This window comes from Pristiophorus japonicus, chromosome 2 (assembly GCF_044704955.1).
Source record: "Pristiophorus japonicus isolate sPriJap1 chromosome 2, sPriJap1.hap1, whole genome shotgun sequence".
Classification (NCBI taxonomy): domain Eukaryota; kingdom Metazoa; phylum Chordata; class Chondrichthyes; family Pristiophoridae; genus Pristiophorus; species Pristiophorus japonicus.
This window is the reverse complement of record NC_091978.1, coordinates 115278442-115298120: the sequence shown is the minus strand read 5'-3', so window position 1 is coordinate 115298120 and position 19679 is coordinate 115278442. Positions and strand designations below refer to the sequence as shown.

Below are 19679 nucleotides of genomic sequence, written 5' to 3'. Positions count from 1 at the left end.
ACAATATTCCAGGTGAGGCCTCACCAAGGCCCTGTACAACTGCAGTAAGACCTCCCTGCTCCTATACTCAAATCCCTTAGCTATGAAGGCCAACATGCCATTTGCCTTCTTCACCGCCTGCTGTACCTGCATGCAAACTTTCAATGAATGATGAACCATGACACCCAGGTCTCGTTGCACCTCCCCTTTTCCTAATCTGCCACCATTCAGATAATATTCTGCCTTCGTGTTTTTGCCACCAAAGTGGATAACCTCACATTCTCACATTTATCCACATTATACTGCATCTGCCATGCATTTGCCCACTCACCTAAACTGTCCAAATCACCCTGCAGCTTCTGAGTGTCCTCCTCACAGCTCACACCGCCACCCAGTTTAATGTCATCTACAAGCTTGGAGATATTACACTCAATTACTTCATCCAAATCGCTAATGTATATTGTAAAGAGCTGGAGTCCCAACACTCAGCCCTGCGGCACTCCACTAGTCACTGCCTCCCATTCCAAAAAGGACCCGTTTATCCCGACTCTCTGCTTCCTGTCTGCCAACCAATTCTCTATCCATGCCAGTACATTAGCCCCAATACCATGTGCTTTGATTTTGCACATCAATCTCTTATGTGGGACCTTGTCAAAGGCCTTTTGAAAGTCCAAATACACCACATCCACTGGTCCACTCTACTAGTTAAATAGTCAAAAAATTCCAGAAGATTTGTCAAGCATGATTTCCCTTTCACAAATCCATGGACCGATCCTGTCACTGCTTTCCAAATGCGCTGCTATTTCATCCTTAATAATTGATTCCAACATTTTCCCCACTACTGATGTCAGGCTAACCGGTCTATAATTACCTGTTTTCTCTCTCCCTGCTTTTTTTAAAAAGTGGTCTTACATTAGCTACCCTCCAGTCCATAGGAACTGATCCAGAGTCGATAGACTGCTGGAAAATGATCACCAGTGCACCCACTATTTCTAGGGCCTCCTCCTTAAGTGCTCTCAGATGCAGACAATCAGGCGCCGGGGATTTGTCGGCCTTCAATCCCATCAATTTCCCCAACACAATTTCCCACCTAATAAGGATATCCTTCAGTTCCTCCTTCTCACTAGACCCTCGGTCCCCTAGTTCATCCAGGAGGTCATTTGTGTCTTCCTTCGTGAAGGCAGAACCAAAGTATTTGTTCAATTGGTCTGCCATTTCTTTGTTCCCCATTATTAATTCACCTGAGTCCGACTGCAAGGGACCTATGTTTGTCTTCACTAATCTTTTTCTCTTCACATATCTATAGAAGCTTTTGCAGTCAGTTTTTATGTTCCTGGCAAGCTTCCTCTCGTACTTTATGTTCCCCCTCCTAATTTAACCTTTTGTCCTCCTCTGCTGAATTCTAAATTTCTCCCAGTCTCAGGTTTGTTGCTTTTTCCTGCCAATTTATATGCCTCTTCCTTGGATCTAACACTATACTTAATTTCCCGTGTTAGCCATGGTTGAGCAAACTTCCCTGTTTTATTTTTACTCCAGACAGGGATGTACAACTGTTGAAGTTCATCCATGTGATCTATAAATGTTTGCCAATGCCTATCCACCGTCAACGCTTTAAGTATCATTTGCAAGTTGGTCTCACCGCAGGTAAAGGGTACACAGCCAGATAGTAAATGGGTGACCAACAGGAAGAACAGTGCAAGGAAGGTAGTGCAGGGGTACCCTGCGGTCATCCCCCTGCAAAACAGATACACCACTTTGGGTACTGTTGCGGGGGTTGACTCATCAGGGGAGGACAGCAGCAGCAAAGTTCATGGCACAGTGGGTGCCTCTGCTGCACAGGGGGGCAGGAAAAAGAGTAGGAGAGCTACAGTAATAGGGGATTCAATTGCAAGGGGAATAGATAGGCGTTTCTGCGGCTGCAACCAAGACTCCAGGACGGTATGTTGCCTCCCTGGTGCAAGGGTCAAGGATGTCTCGGAGCGGGTGCAGGACATTCTGAAAAGGGAGGGCGAACAGCCAGTTGTCGTGGTACCAACGATATAGGTAAAAAACAGGATGAGGTCCTACGAGACGAATTTAGGGAGCTAGGAGCTAAATTAAAAAGTAGGACCTCAAAAGTAGTAATCTCAGGATTGCTACCAGTGCCACATGCTAGTCAGAGTAGGAATCGCAGGATAGCTCAGATGAATACGTGGCTTGCGGAGTGGTGCAGAAAGGGGGGGGGATTCAAATTCCTGGGGCATTGGAACCGGTTCTGGGGGAGGTGGGACCAGTACAAACTGGATGGTCTGCACCTGGGCAGGACTGGAACCAATGTCCCAGGGGGAGTGTTTGCTAATGCTGTTGGGGAGGAGTTAAACTAGTATGGCAGAGAGGCAGAGGGAAATAAAAGGGAGACAGAGGCAAAAGATAGAAAGGAGAATAGTAAAAGTGGAGGGCAGGGAATCTCAAGGCAAAAAATAAAAAGGGCCACATTACAGCAAAATTCTAAAGGGGCAAGGTGTGTTAAAAAGACAAGCCTGAAGGCTCTGTGCTTCAATGCGAGGAGTATTCGGAATAAGGTGGACGAATTAACTGCGCAGATAGCAGTTAATGGATATGATGTAATTGGCATCAAAGAGACATGGCTCCAGGGTGACCAAGGCTGGGAACTCAACATCCAGGGGTATTCAACATTTAGGAAGAATAGACAGAGGCGGGGTGGAATCGGTATGGGTGGAGCTGCAGAATACCAAAGGGCAGAAAACGGTGGTGGGAGTTGTGTACAGACCTCCAAACAGTAGTAGTAATGTTGGAGAGGGCATCAAACAAGAAATAAGGGATGTGTGCAATAAAGGTGCAGCAGTTATAATGGGTGACATTAATTTACATCTAGATTGGGCTAACCAAACTGGAAGCAATACGGTGGAGGAGGATTTCCTGGAGTGCATAAGGGATGGTTTTCCAGACCAATATGTCGAGGAACCAAATAGGGGGGAGGCCATCTTAGACTGGGTGTTGTGTAATGAGAGAGGATTAATTAGAAACATAGAAACATAGAAAATAGGTGCAGGAGTAGGCCATTCGGCCCTTCGAGCCTGCACCGCCATTCAATGAGTTCATGGTTGAACATGCAACTTCAGTACCCCATTCCTGCTTTCTTGCCATACCCCTTGATCCCCCTAGTAGTAAGGACTACATCAAACTCTTTTTTGAATATATTTAGTGAGTTGGCCTCAACAACTTTCTGTGGTAGAGAATTCCACAGGTTCACCACTCTCTGGGTGAAGAAGTTTCTCCTCATCTCGGTCCTAAATGGCTTATCCCTTATCTTTAGACTGTGACCCCTGGTTCTGGACTTCCCCAACATTGGAAACATTCTTCCTGCATCTAACCTGTCTAACCCCGTCAGAATTTTAAACGTTTCTAGGAGATCCCCTCTCATTCTTCTGAACTCCAGTGAATACAAGCCCAGTTGATCCAGTCTTTCTTGATAGGTCAGTCCCGCCATCCCAGGAGTCAGTCTGGTGAACCTTTGCTGTACTCCCTCAATAGCAAGAAGGTCCTTCCTCAAGTTAGGAGACCAAAACTGTACACAATACTCCAGGTGTGGCCTCACCAAGGCCCTGTACAACTGTAATAACACCTCCCTGCCCCTGTACCCAAATCCCCTCGCTATGAAGGCCAACATGCCATTTGCTTTCCTCACCACCTGCTGTACCTACATGCCAACCTTCAATGACTGATGTACCATGACATCTAGGTCTCTTGAACCTCCCCTTTTCCTAATTTGTCACCATTCAGATAATAGTCTGTCTCTCTGTTTTACCACCAAAGTGGATAACCTCACATTTATCCACATTATACTTCATCTGCCATGCCAGGCAGCGGAAGGAGTGTGAGGCAAACCAAGCTCGCCACCCACCCTTTCCTTCAAGCACTGTCTGCCTCACCTCTTACAGAGACTGTAATTCCCACATTGAACTGTACAGCCACCTGAGAACTCACTTTTAGAGTGGAAGCAAGTCTTCCTCGATTTCAAGGGACTGCCTATGATGAGCACAGCTCCCATTTGTAATGAAATTTGGAAAATCATAGTTATTTCTTTGTCTAATTCCTTACCAACATCTGGAGTGTATACCAATTCGTCCTGCGCACATCAAATTTAGCACCTTCAGTTCTTTAAGAACAATTTCTGTTGGTTGCCCTTTGACTTCCTTCACTCTGCATACCAAAGCAAAGCATTCATTAAGCCTCTGCACCATTTCTTTATCTACTTTAATAATCTCACCATAGTCAACACACCCTCTTTAATTATTTTTCTTCGACTGTGTTTATAATTACAACAGTGACTACACTTTAAAAGTAAAGCACTTCAGGATATCGTGAAAAGCGCAATGTAAATGCAATTCTTACTTTTTAAAAATCTTGTGCCATCATTGTCTGCAGCTTTTTTTCTGTATTCTCATTTTTTCTACATTCTCCCTTACCTTTTTTTGTAGTATTTCTCAGGACTCTCTTTAGTGCCACTCTTTTATGTTTATGAATAGCCAGCTAAGACTTCCAAGCTGTCTGTTAGCTATTTTAGCATCAATTTACTAAATGTGCACCGGAGTTCATGGATGGAGCAGAACCCAACCCAGTCATTCGTCGCCTTGGTTTATATAGTGCCCTTTGAAGCTCCTTATCCCCACTCCTCCCAGTGTCACTGGCCAGATTAAAGAGCCTTCACACAACACAAAAGCAAAATACTGCGGATGGTGGAATCTGGAATAAAAACAGAAAATGCTGGAAATCTCCGCGGGTCAAGCAGCATCTGTGGAGAAAGAGAGAGTTAACGTGAAGAGTCATCGACCCAAAACGTTAACTCTGCTTCCTCTCCACAGATCCTGCTGAGATTTCCAGCATTTTCTGTTTTTATTAAAGAGCCTTCAGTTTTTTATAAACCCCGGAGAACTGACTGCATGCAATGTTATTACTTTATCTTCACGATTTTGGCGTGGTTATTGGAGCAGTCCCGAACAGATAGCTGTGATAGACTGAGTGGCACAGCTGACTAGGGGCGGGGCCACATGGGACGCGGTTTGACGCCGTACGTCTGTGCGGTCGGAGCAGGTACGGCGCGAGCGCCGAGTCCGGGCTTGGATTGACACGGACTTCGATCAACAATGTAACAAAGCAAGTTTGCAGGAACTCTGCGATCAAGTATGGGCTTCTCTGGAAAGTTGGGAAGCGCCCTGATCTTCTTGGGGATATGTGTGTCTGCGGCCGAGCTTGCTTATGGAGGTAAGCATTTGCAAAGTCACTCAAGCAGTACTTTTCCTCAGGGAATAATGCAGGCTTGTTCCCAGAAAGAGCTTCTATTTACTAACTTTTCCAGCAAATGAATTCTCGTCTGTTCTGGCATTTTTTCTCCCTATACCCATTTGGTGGCCTTGGAACTTGGGTTGCTGTAGTTTCCATGTTATTGGCAAATCTCTTGTCATGACCGTTAATTATTATCAGTTATGTTATCTTAAAAGGATATGGACAGTACGGGGTTAAAATATTGTTTTACGTGGTATTTAACTGTCTTTAACAATGGTAGAAACTCTAGAAAAAGCGAAGAGGATTGCACAATCTGTTCATTAAACTGTATTTTAAGAACATATTTATCAAAAAGTATGTTTTTACTGAGTTTTTAATGCAGCAAGTATGTGTACATTTAAATAGTTAAGTTACTGGTCGGTTATGAGCTCCACTCAGTGAGCCACTCAAACCCTCTTTATGGACCCGACAACACGTGCCCCGCAGTTAGCTACAATTTCACCAGCTGTCAGTCCAGTGCGCATAGGGTTTTGGGTTCCACTGTGATTGCTGTATTTTTACTGTTTCTTGATAGCATTGAGGATTCCGTGGAGCAATGAAAGAACAAAAGTCAGTTTCTTTTCATCTTTACGGTGCATTTTAATCCGAGCTACGCCTTCCAAATATACAAGATGACGAGTAGCATCAGGAACCTTGACAAGTGAAGTTGAGCATCCAGATAATTTGTTGCCTTTCCAGTTTTCCACAGCTGACTGGAGGATTGGATTGCCATTGCTGATTCTGATCTTGACATCCTTTCAGGTGTTATCACTTGTCAAATCTGTTGCAAAATATTGGCATTCCTTAAATGTAATGAAGGAGGTGGTTGACTCACTGACATTTTTAGACTGATTTTGAAGGATCACAAAACAGTTTTGAAATCTTTGAAGCAAGGGTAATATATATTTTTTGTATATTCATTCAAAGACACACTAGCTCATAAATTTGTGCTGGAGCAAGAAGTTGGTCATTTGACAGTCCTGCATCATTACCTTCCCTTTGTCTTTCATGACATCATAGCCATACTTTGAGAACAGTGCTCCATGTATCGGCATTACATTCTTCATTGGATGCTGCTCTGAATAGGCTCACATTTCTGAATTCCCCCCCCCCCCATATTTTTACATAAATAAATTAGATTGGGGGGGGAAGGAGATAAAATTGGCTTTTAACCGTTGTGTTTCAAAGCAAAATGCATTTGCACAAGTTATGGAAAAAAAGGCAGTGAAACAGAAGGTGATTCAAATGCTATTGAGCTAGGCTTTGAAATTGTTTCCCTGAACATTAATCAATAAGCAATCCATTAGCCTGTCTATCAATGTTCCCTCTAATTTTTATTTCTACTGAGTGGGCCACCATCTCCTCTGAGCATAATTTTTTTTTCCCATGGGCAAATTTTATAACAACAACAACTTTCATTCACCTGAGCCAAATGAAATGATTTTGAACCAATGACTTCTATTGTTAACTGTGTTTAGGAATTGGAACAGTCTCTTAAAGCTTGGTTTTATTACGCACATAATGCATTTCCCTCATTAAAAACCAGTTGAAACTTGATGAAGTCAAAATTTACACAGATTCTGTACACCTTTAGCCATATGAACACCTTCCTTGCTCTTATCAGCATTAACAGAAAGGCGATAGCAGAAACCCATTTTTCTGAACAAACAAGGTCACCACGAAGCAGTCGGCAGCTTTACCTGTTGAGATAGAATGACGGGAATAGAATACCACACAGTTCTTCAAGTTAGATTCATGTTTCGTTACAATTTTTGGGATTTGTAAGAAGCGTTGCCTCTTGGTTTCATGTTTGGTTTAGGATGCATTCAGTGCAATACCTACGTGCAAATCAGTTTTACTATTTTAAAACGTATTTCCCCAAGAAGATTTGGCACACATTTAGTTTTTAAATGTACAATATCGTTTTATTTATTGTGTTTAGATTTTGTGCAAATCTTTCAACTCCCCCACTTTTTTTTGGCCAGAAAAGGAAAGCGATTTGAAAGGGGTGAAGTGTTTGCCGAAAACTGCTAAGTACATTTGCGGAGGGTTGAAGTTGTCTGCCTCTTTTCACTGCTTTAACCTGAGCAGGACGGCCATGGGATTGAGCCTAGCATTGGTCAAACCATGTCTTAGGAATGGTGCACCCTGAGCAAGTTCGCGACTGCTAGGGAAGGATTCAAAAATATTCACAGACATTGCTGTATGCTGCCACTTTGCCATGATACAACTGCCACTCGAGTCTCTGGCTCAATCCTCTCTCAACTGCACTACAAAGCAACGTATTGAATCATAGATAAAAACAGTGCTGGAAATACTCGGCAGATCAGACAGCATTGAGAGAGAAACAGAGATAACATTTCAGGTCGATGGCCTTTTGTTAAAACCTGGTCCATTACATTGCTGTTACTTCCCAATGCTTATATTTGTTTTTTGGTTTGATTACTTTTTTGTTGAAATTACTGGTAGACATTCATCAGCTGTAGTGTCAGTCTTCAATGGAAATGAAAACCGGAGGTGGTGTAAAACAGGCTGTTGATTCGCTATGAACGCATTTCACATTACTGGCGTAGACCAATTTCACCCTCTTGTTCGGGCACTTGTTTGTCCAAGTGAATATCCAGTTGGCTTGGTTGTGTCGGTTTCCATTTTTCATAAGTGGTGGATTTTTTTTTAAGGGAGTTGGGGATACAAACAGCTCTCGGTTCTTTTCCTTGCTTGAATGAAAGATGCTTATCTGCCTAAAGGGCTCTAAAATTGGTAGCATTCTTGCCTCTGATGCAGAAGGGTGCAGGTTCAAACTCCATTCCAGGATATAAGCATATACTGTAGGCTGACAGTTCACGACACACTGCAGTACTGAGGGACTGCTGCATTCTCAGGGGTGCCGTTCCTTTGGTGAGATGCAAATAATGTTGCACATAAAACATTATTTGAAGAGCAGCAAGTCTTCCCATTGTCTGGGTCGACATTCTTTGCTCGTTCAATGGCATCATAAACAGGTTATTCATCTCATTTATTATTTGTGGGACCTTTTGCACAAATTGCCTGTTGTGTTTGCCAACATAACAACTGCATTTCATTAGTTGTAAAGATGATCACTGCATTTCTGTTGATGTAAAATCTTAGTACATTTGATTGATTAACATTTATATAAAATGAATATAACTGTAATGCTTGAAGCTAGTGTACATTTTATAGTGTGCAACAAGAATATATGTATTTTACAACACCACTTTGCATTTCTATAGTACTTCCACATGGAGAAAGATATCTAACAGCATTTTACATTAAATAGGACAAAACAATGGATGCGCAGCCAGAAGGAAAAGAGATGATTAGGATGGTTAACAAGTATTTAAACTTGAAACAAAAACAGTTATCTCCATTTATATATAAATAGAATGCACCAGAAAACCTGAACATTTAATTGGAATTATTACCCCAGTACTTTTAAAAGCTTTTGTTAACTTATCCAATGAAGTAAAATAATTTAATTCCAAAATTGTCAGTGGGGTAACAGCACAAAAAATACACCTCTTATGGGGGCTCAACTTTGGCCATGACTTGCATCAATTTTTTTGGAGTATGTTGTTTTTTCTGGCGTAAGTTTAAAAAATGCCATTTTCCCCCCAAAGTTTGCTCCAGAGTAAGTCAGTTAGGTACGATTTTTTTTTAGGTCCGTTGTTTTTTCCAAACGGGGGCATTCCCAGACACTTATGCCAGTTTTGGCCATTTATGCCACTGACCAGCAAAAATTACTCCAAATCCACTTAGGTCAGCGTATGTGGCCAGCTCTGAAAAACCTTGCGGGCAGTGTAGAAAAAGCAGCGCACATTCGGCAGACATTAGGACAGGGATGGGGAGAGAAGGGAACTGGAGAGGACCTCAACAACCAAGCACCAAACATTGCAAGGAAAAGCTCAAACAATTAAGATACTAATAAAAATGAAGTAAATCCTACCGGAGAAATGCAAGCTGCTGGCCGCGATGTCACGGGGGGGGGGGGGGGGGGGGGCGGGGTAGCCAGAGAGAGAGAGAGAGAGAGAGAGGGAGAGGGAGAGATGCTGGTATACAAAACACTCTCCTCTGCCCACCCCCCCCCCGGCCCCAAACACTCTTACCCCCCACCCCAGAATACTCTCTCTCCGCCACCCCTCACCCCCCCACCCCCCAATCAAAATTCTCAAGCACAACCAATAAATAAAAAATAAAACTGATGTTCTACCTCGCCCTGGAACTCAGCGGGCTGGCCGGCCGGTGCGGGAGGCCACTCGGCCAGGGATAGGGTGCGGCGAGATCGGGGCGTTCCGTCGACTGGGGATAGGGGCTGCGAGCATCGAGTCCTGCTCACGGCCCGCAGGACACGCTGGGAGCGCAGTAGCATGCGAGCAGCCCTCACTGCGCATGCGCGCAGGTGCCGGCACTGTTTTCGCCGCTGGCCTGTTGCTCTGCCCCCCCCCACTTCAGACTGCACGCCATGCCAGGACTCCGAAGAACGGCCAGGATGTGACCCCTTTTGTCCGGCACCCTTTCCAGTGTGCAAAGTCGGCACACTAAAGTGGTTGGGCAAAGTTGGACCCATAGTACCTCCATGTGATGAGGGGACTGAGGGCTAGAAATTCGCCACCGTTAGGATCGAATTTTTTTTTGGAGCCAAATAAATTTAGGGCCATTTTGCTAGTTTCGCCAGTGGTGTAACGCCGTCCTTCATATTAAAAAAAAAAGGCCCGATTTTTTTTTTTGAGAACCGTTTTTGTGACGTCACTCCAACGATAACACTGTTTTTGAGAGTTTTGCCAATAAGAATATTTTTAAGGACAGTGCTGAATACCGATTTGAAAAAGCTTGCCTTACCTGGTCGAGTTGGATTGAAATCGGTGCTAACAGCGCTATCTTGGAAAATGGAGCTTCTTTGGAGGGAGTTTATAATACATTTATAAGGAGATTTAAGGGCATTTAAAGAATGGGGGCTATTCTATCTTTGCCATATGTGGTGAGTGCTTATGTTATTCTGGATTATCATAGAAGAAGGTTTATTTGACAGCATACTACATAAGTTTTGTTTAGTTGAAAAAATAATTTGCAGTTTATTAAATATTTGTACACTTATAAACTGTTTTATTAAAGTTAAGTACATCAAACTTTAAACATTTAAATTAACATCACTTAAATAACAATAAAAGAAGAACAAAGGAATAGCAAAACAACAACAACCGCAGTAAATAAACTTCAGCTGCAGCCACCTCTCCCCCCACCCCCTTATTGAAACACCGCCTGCCCTTGCCCTTGCCATTAGCTGTGCCCGTTACTGCAAGTTTAGCTCTACTACCGGCGAGCCCAAGCTTCTTATTAGTGTCTCAGGTACGGGGGACAGACCCCGGAGACAGCAATCCGGAAGGCCTGGGTTCGGCCTCCTCGGCCTGTGGATCAACCTGCAGGATTGGAGTGGGAGTGGCATCACTTGCTACTGTCAATTGCTGCTGGGCAATGACAGCCTGAGTGTGTTCCCGTGTTGCAGCGACTATCTCCGACATGCTTGCAGGTAGTGCTGCTATTCCTCCCGACATGTCCTCTCGAATGTCAGTAGATAGTGCTGCTATTTCTCCCGACATGTCCTCCCGAATGTCAGTAGATAGTGCTGCTATTTCTCCCTTGATCCCACCCGCGGTCTCACGGAGCGATTTTGTAAGTTGAACGCTCTCCCCGCTCATTCCCATGAGCTCTACCACCTCCCATGGAGCCTGCATTTCAGGACAGTGCTGTTCAGGTTTCCTTCTCTTCCGTACAGACGGGCCTGCTGCTGCTCTGGGTGTGCTTTCCTGCAACCCACTGGGAACCACGATCTTGGAGGATGAACAACTCAGAAATGTCCCCTCGCGCGTAGAGCTGTTGAAAACATTTGGTACATCCGTGGCCTGCACCTCCTCCAATTGCAATATCGCCATTTGATCATCCTCCTCCCCCCTGCACCCCCCCCCCCCCCCCAACCCCTCATGAAAAATATTGACAGCCTCCTGCTGCTCCTCATTCTCCTCCTTGTCCTCCTGATCGTCCTTTGGAACTTGTTCAGTATGGCCGAGGTTGTCGGGGTCATCCACTTCTGCTTGTGGCAATGTGGCGGGATCTTATCCTTCATTATTGGATGTCTGTTAAACATCTGCAAAATATAACAGAACAGACAAATGGTTAGCAGCAGGGGAGGGGGCAGGATGACGTGAGTAGGCTCACATAGCGCAGGCTCATTTGAAGGACCACGATGAATTACAGTACATCGCATAAACCGAAGCGTAACCGACGGAGAGTACATTGCATAAACCGAAGCCTAATCCACTTGTGCCAAACCCAGACTGGATTTTGCAGGACTTGCCCTCTCTGTGCAACCTGGGCCCAGCATCCACACAGGTTGTCGATCTTTGGGACCCACCAATAATACCTGCGATTCTACTTTACAAGGCTGTTCGTGGGTGCACGCTTGGTAGACCTCCACCAGTTTTCGTCCGCTCTCGGTTGTTGTCGGACACCTTCTTCTGCAAAGATGGTAATAGAAAATTTAAGAGAGGTGCCTTCTGTTGTCATGGCACACATAGATAGTCACCGTTACAATTCAAATAATTGTAGTGCATAAATAAAAACATTACTTACTCTAACTGCTTGGCAAAGGTCCTGCCACTTCTTGCGGCATTGCTGGCCAGTCCTCCTGATGGACCCGAATGCGGAAACCTGTTCTGCAACGCATTGCCAAACTTGAGCTATTGCTGCTGGACTAAGTTTATCAGGACCCTTCTTGCCAATCTGGCGCAATCCTCTCTCCACAGCGCCTACGAAGGCTTCATTGGTGTCTTGGTTAAACTTCCCGGCCCTTTTCCTTTCCGAATCAGACTCCATTTTTCGTTTTGCAGCTCCTGTGTGGAAGTACTCGCAAATCTCCTGAAAATTACAATGGTCTTTAAAAATGGCTGATCCAGACCAGGAAGTGTACTATGCATGCACGGGCACACCTGTCACATGAAAAACGGGTGATTTTTTTCTTCTTTTTTGCATGTGTGCAGAATAGGCATTATTTTTAACGTGAAAATATTTATATCTAGCCTTAAAAACGGTGGTATTTTAACGCTATGCCAAAATGTAAAAAACTTTTGGCGGAACTTAGGCCTTTTTTTTGCCGCTATTTCGGCATAAAATAATCAGCCGTTATTCGCACATAGCGCCAAAAATTGCTGCTATTCTTAAAGGTGGAATTTCTAGCCCTGAGTGTAACGTATCGACGTTTGCTGACGATACAAAGCTAAATGGGAAAGTAAGTTGTGAGGAGGATGCAGAGAGGCTGTAAAATATAGAAACATAGAAAATAGGTGCAGAAGTAGGCCATTCGGCCATTCGAGCCTGCACCACTATTCAATAAGATCATGGCTGATGATTCACCTCAGTACCCCTTTCCTGCTTTCTCTCCATACCCCTTCATCCCTTTAGCCGTAAGGGCCATATCTAACTCCCTCTTGAATATGTCCAACGAACTGGCATCAACAACTCTCTGCAGTAGGGGATTCCACAAATTAACAACTCTCTTGAGTGAAGAAGTTTCTCCTCATCATTCCTAAATGTCTTACCCCTTATCTTTTGACTGTTTTCCCCTGGTTCTGGACTTCCCCAACATCGGGAACATTCTTCCTGCATCTAACCTGTCCAGTCCCGTCAGAATTTTATATGTTTCTATGAGATCCCCTCTTATCCTTCTAAACTCCAGTGAATAAAGGCACAGTCGATCCAGTCTCTCCTCATATGTCAGTCCTGCCATTCCGAGAATCAGTCTGGTGAATCTTCGCTGCACTCCCTCAATGTCCTTCCTCAGATTAGGAGACCAAAACTGTACACAATATTCCAGGTGAGGCCTCACCAAGGCCCTGTACAACTGCAGTAAGACCTCCCTGCTCCTATATTCAAATCCCCCAGCTATGAAGGCCAACATTCCATTTGTCGTCTTCACCGCCTGCTGTACCTGCATGCCAACTTTCAATAACTGATGTACCATGACACCCAGGTCTTGTTGCACCTCCCCTTTTCCTAATCTGTTGCCATTCAGATAATATTCTGTCTTCGTGTTTCTGCCCCCAAAGTGGATAACCTCACATTTATCCGCATTATACTGCATCTGCCATGCATTTGCCCACTCACCTAACCTGTCCAAGCAACCCTGCAGTCTCTTAGTGTCCTCCTCACAGCTCACACCACCACCCAGTTTAGTGTCATCTGCAAAATTGGAGATATTACATTCAATTCCTTCATCCAAATCATTAATGTATATTGTAAAGAGCTGGGGTCCCAGCACTTAGCCCTGCGGCACTCCACTAGTCACTGCCTGCCATTCTATCCCGACTCTCTGCTTCCTGTCTGCCAACCAGTTCTCTATCCACGTCAGTACATTACCCCCAATGCCATGTGCTTTAATTTTGCACATCAATCTCTTGTGAGGGACCTTGTCAAAAGCATTTTGAAAGTCCAAATACACCACATCCACTGGCTCTCCCTTGTCCACTCTACTAGTTACATCCTCAAAAAATTCCAGAAGATTTGTCGAGCATGATTTCCCTTTCATAAATCCATGCTGACTTGGACTGATCCTGTCACTGCTTTCCAAATGCGCTGTTATTTCATCTTTAATAATTGATTCCAACATTTTCCCCACTACTGATGTCAGGCTAACCGATCTATAATTTCCCGTTTTCTCTCTCCCTCCTTTGTTAAGAAGTGGTGTGACATTTGCTACCCTCCAGTCCATAGGAACTGATCCAGAGTCCATAGACTGTTGGAAAATTATCCACTATTTCTAGGGCCACTTCCTTAAGTACTCTGGGATGCAGACTATCAGGCCCCGGGGATTTATCGGACTTCAATCCCATCAATTTCCCTAACACAATTTCCCTCCTAATAAGGATTTCCTTCAGTTCCTCCTTCTTACTCGCCCCTCGGTCACCTAGTACTTCCGGAAGGTTATTTGTGTCTTCCTTCGTGAAGACAGAACCAAAGTATTTGTTCAACTGGTCTGCCATTTCTTTGTTCCCCATTATAAATTCACCTGAATCTGACTGCAAGGGACCTATGTTTGTCTTCACGAATCTTTTTCTCTTCACATATTTATAAACGCTTTTGCAGTCAGTTTTTATGTTCGCTGCAAGCTTCCTCTCATACTCTATTTTCCCCCTCCTAATTAAACCCTTTGTCCACCTCTGCTGAATTCTAAATTTCTCCCAGTCCTCAGGTTTGCTGCTTTTTATGGCCAATTTATATGCCTCTTCCTTGGATTTAACACTATCCTTAATTTCCCTTGTTAGCCAAGGTTGAGCCACCTTTCCCGTTTTATTTTTACTCCAGACAGGGATGTACAATTGTTGAAGTTCATCCATGTGATCCTTAAATGATTGCCATTGCTTATCCACCGTCAGCCCTTTAAGTACAATTTGCCAGTGTATTCTAGCCAATTCGCCTCTCATTCCATCAAAGTTACCTTTCCTTAAGTTCAGGACCCTAGTTTCTGAATTAACTGCGTCACTCTCCATCTTAATAAAGAATTCTACCATATTATGGTCACTCTTCTCCAAGGGACCTCGCACAACAAGATTGCTAATTAGTCCGTTCTCATTACACATCACCCAGTCTAGGATTGCCAGCTCTCGAGTTGGTTCCTCGACATATTGGTCCAGAAAACCATCCCTAATACACTCCAGGAAATCCTCCTCCATCGTATTGCTATCAGTTTGGTTAGCTCAATCTATATGTAGATTAAAGTCGCCCATGATAACTGCTGTACCTTTATTGCACACATCTCTAACTTCTTGTTTGATGCTGTCCCCAACCTCACTACTACTGTACACAACAACCACTAGCGTTTTCTGCCCTTTGGTATTCCGCAGCTGCACGTATTCAGATTCCACATCATCCAAGCTAATGTCCTTTGTTACTATTGCATTAATTTTCTCTTTAACCAGCAATGCTACCCCACCTCCTTTTCCTTTCCATCTATCCTTCTTGAATGTTGAATACCCCTGGATGTTGAGTTCCCAGCCTTGGTCACCCTGGAGCCATGTCTCCGTAATCCCAATTATATCATAATCGTTAATAGCTGCCTGCGCAGTTAATTCATCCACCTTATTATGAATACTCCTCGCATTGAGGCACAGAGCCTTCAGGCTTGTCTTTTTAACACACTTTGCCCCTTTAGAATTTTGCTGTAATGTGGCCCTTTTTGATTTTTGCCTTGGGTTTCTCTGCCCTCCACTTTTACTTTTCTTCTTTCTATCTTTTGCTTCTGCCCCTATTTTACTTCGCTCTGTCTCCCTGCATAGGTTCCCATCTCCCTGCGATATTAGTTTAACCCCTCCCCAACAGCACTAGCAAACACTCCCCCAGGACATTGGTTCCGGTCCTGCCCAGGTGCAGACCGTCCGGTTTGTACTGGTCCCACCTCCCCCAGAACCGGTTCCAATGTCCCAGGAATTTGAATCCCTCCCTTCTGCACCACTCAAGCCACGTATTCATCTGAGCTATCCTGCGATTCCTACTCTGACTAGCACATGGCACTGGTATCAATCCTCAGATTACTACCTTTTGAGGTCCTACTTTTTAATTTAACTCCTAGCTCCCTAAATTCAGCTTGCTGGACCTCATCCTGTTTTTTTACCTGTATCATTGGTACCTATATGCACCACGACAACTGGCTGTTCACCCTCCCGCTTCAAAATGTCCTGCACCTGCTCCGAGACATCCTTGACCCTTGCACCAGGGAGGCAACATACCATCGTGGAGTCTCGATTGCGGCCGCAGAAACATCTATCTATTCCCCTTGCAATAGAATCCCCTATCACTATAGCTCTCCCACTCTTTTTCCTGCCCTCCTGTGCAACAGAACCACCCACGGTGCCATGAACTTGGCTGCTGTTGCTCACCCCTGATGAGTCATCCCCCTCAACAGTATCCAAAGCGGTGTATCTGTTTTGCAGTGGGATGACCGCAGGGGACCCCTGCACTACTTTCTTTCCACTGCCCTTCTTGTTGGTCACCCATCCCCTGTCTGGCTGTGTACCCGTTCCCTGCGGTGTGACCAACTTACTAAACGTGCTATTCACGTCATCCTCAGCATCGCGGATGCTCCAGAGTAAATCCAGCCGCAGCTCCAGTGCCGCAATGCGGTCTGTCAGGTGCAGCATGCGGATGCACTTCCTGCACATGTAGCCGTCAGGGACACTGGAAGCATCTCTGAGTTCCCACATAACACAGGAGGAGCATGACATGTGTCCGAGCTCTCCTGCCATGACTTAACCCTTAGATTAACTTAATTTGGCAACAACAATGATAAAGGTTACTTACTGATAAAGGAAAGAAAAAGATAAACTATTCACTAATCCCCAGCCAATCACTTATCTCCTTGGCTGTGACGTCATCTTTAGATTTCTTTCTACTTCTTTGTTTACCTTCTGCCCTTATAACTGCACCAGACGATGCTCCCTGACTCCCTCCTCCTCCGACTGCCTCTCGACACCGCCACTGGGCCTTTATAGGCCTCTCCGACAACGCTCCCCGATTCCCTCCTCCTCCGACTGCCTCTCGACGCTGCCTATAGACAGCTTAAGTAAGAATCATAGGCAGTACCTCAGCAGATGGAATCTAACGTGAAGAATTGTGAAGTTATCCACTTTGGTAGGAAAAATAGAAAAGCCGAATATTTTTTAAATGGTGAGGGATTGGGAAATAAATGTTGATAATCAGAGGGACCTGGGTGTCCTTGTACACGAGTCACAGAAAGTTAACATGCAGGTACAGCAAGCAATTAGGAAAGGAAATGGTAGGTTAGCCTATATTACAAAAGTATTGGAGTATAAGTGTAACGAAGTCATGCTGCAATTGTATCGGGCCTTTGTTATGACCACACCTGGGGTACTGTGTATAATTTTGGTCTCCTTACCTAAGGAAGGATTTGCTTGCCTTGGAGGGAGTACAGTGAAGTTTCGCTCGACTGATTCCTGGGATTGCCCCATGAGGAGAGATTTGAGTAGATTATGCCTATATTCTCTAGAGTTTAGAAGACACAGAGATGATCCCATTGAAACGTATAACATTCTTAAGGGGCTTGACAGGGTAGATGCTGGGAGGATGTTTCCCCTGGATTGCGAGTCTAGAACTAGGGGTCACAGTCTCAGAATAAGGGGTTGGCCATTTAGGACTGAGCTGAGGAGAAATTTCTTCACTCGGGGTTGTGAATTTTTGGAATTCTCTACCGCAGAGGACTGTAGATGCTCATTCATTGAGTATATTCAAGACATGGATCGATAGATTATTGGACACTAAGGGAAGCAAGGGATATGGGGATAATGAAGGGCCGAATGGCCGCCTCCTGTTCCTACTTCTTATGTTCTTCTGTCAATGGCAGGAGGAACACTTTATTTATATTGCAGTGCTGCCCCGGAAGTCAAGTCTGCCATCTACAGCATCACTGTAATATAAATGTAGCATAACATTTTAATGAACATTACTCAACTTAGTCAGTTGCATTCCTCAGATACCATGCCCGTTGTCCCAGCAGCTTTGTTATATAGTGTTTCATTCAGTATTTCATTACCTTTGCCTGTACTTGTCGTTATAAGTTGGATAACATTCTTCATCAGATTTTCAGTCTGCTGCATGTAAAGGAGTTGATAAGGTAGTTCCATACGAAGAAGGCAATTCAGTCCATCTTAATTCATCCACAAAAAAAAGTTCTTAAAGGTCCCCCATTTTAGCATCCAAATCTTAAAACAATTCCAGGGTTTTTCCCTCCACAATTTCTAGAAATCTATTCCATATGTTGATCACTGTTTTTGTTAAAAACGGTTTCCTGACCATTAGTTGTAAATTTGCCTTTTATTGCTTGAATTTAAGCTCCTTTGTCCTACTCTGTTTGTCCTACTCTGTTTGTCCTACTCTGTTTGTCCTACTCTAAGGTAATCTCCCAGATGCCTTCTTTTCAAGCTAAAATGTCCAAGTTTTTCCCGATCTTTCCTCATGACTCAGACCTATGATACTAGAGATCATCCATGCAACTCTTTGGGCTCCAAATGCTTAAATGTCTCAGCAACTGGGTACAATACTCAAGATGCAATCTAACCAGAGCACTATACAATTTATCTCCACTTTCTCTGACCTTATATTCTACTGATTTGACTATGTGGTTCAACATTGAAACACTATTGAATGATACCTGTAGTACAAAATGGAGGTACAAAGGGAGCAGCGTGCGGTGGCATACCACTGCAGGGAGCAGCGCTTGCTGTTGCAGGAGGGCGACGACTGCGAAGCCAGGAAGCCAGGTCACTGATTGCAGTGTGGGCAGGCACAGCAGGAGGGACGAAGGAGCGGCAAGAGTTTGTAGATGGAAGTGACCGCTGCTCAGAAGAGGCGTGGGCCTAGGGGCAGCACGGGCCAACCCACACTGCAATATGTGTGCGCACTAGGTCCGTGCAGCAGAGCTGGTCTCCAGTCGTCTTAGGTAATCCTTGCCACTGGACCAAGACCTAGCTCTGTCAAGCCCGCATGGTGGCTGGTGTGCAACGACCACCACACTTTAAAAAAAATCCATGCACAGGCATCTTCCACCCTTCAAGATGTAGTTCGGGATCTGGAATATTATGTCCTTCATTGAAACAACTGTGACCTCATCCCTTTTTGACGTGGAAGCAAGTCATTCTCGCTTTGAGGGACTGCCTATGAAGACGATGACAAGGGGCGTAACTGAACTGAACAAAAATACTAGGAAACAGATCTGTGACATGCAACCCTTTTTGTAAAAAGGTGTTAATTGAAAAACAAAAAAGTGGGTTAAACTGAACAGTGAAGAGATGAGCTTAGTACCTGTATAGATGAATTGAGGTTTTTCTATATAGCCTGTATTAGCATTGGTCCAGGATCTGACCTTTTCAGTTTTTTTAATTCTTTCTCATTACCTTAGTGTCAGCTATGGCTCAGTTGACAGCATTCTCACCTCTGAGTCAGAAGGTTGTGGATTCAAGTCGAACTTCAGAGATTTGAGCACAAAACTCTAGGCTGACACTCCAGTGCAGTGCTGAGGGAGTAATAAAAACAGATTATTTGGTCATTATCACATTGCTGTCTATAGGAGCTTGCTGTGCGCAAATTGCCTGCTGCGTTTCCTACATTACAGCAGTGATTACGCTTCAAAAGTACTTCATTGGCTGTAAAGCACTTTGGGACATCCGGTGGTCGTGAAAGGTGCTTTATAAATGCAAGTTTTTTTTAATTTTAATCTGTATATCACTCCTGTCTGAAAACTAGTGGTGGTGACCCCAAATGCGGGAATCGTTCTCTCAAAAAGTTGAGATTATACT

General features: G+C 44.3%; 1 protein-coding gene across 2 annotated transcripts in view; it reads left to right on the top strand.

Moving 5' to 3' along the window:
* The first annotated feature begins 5086 nt into the window (after nt 1–5086).
* The window catches only part of cspg4ba (chondroitin sulfate proteoglycan 4ba), a 177102-nt gene continuing 162509 nt past the window's right edge, over nt 5087–19679 (top strand). For both annotated transcript variants that reach the window (XM_070868753.1, XM_070868745.1), the window contains exon 1: nt 5087–5244. In XM_070868753.1, coding sequence (XP_070724854.1) covers nt 5166–5244 — 79 coding nt within the window. In that variant the 5' untranslated portion in view covers nt 5087–5165. The remainder of the gene's footprint in view (nt 5245–19679) is intronic.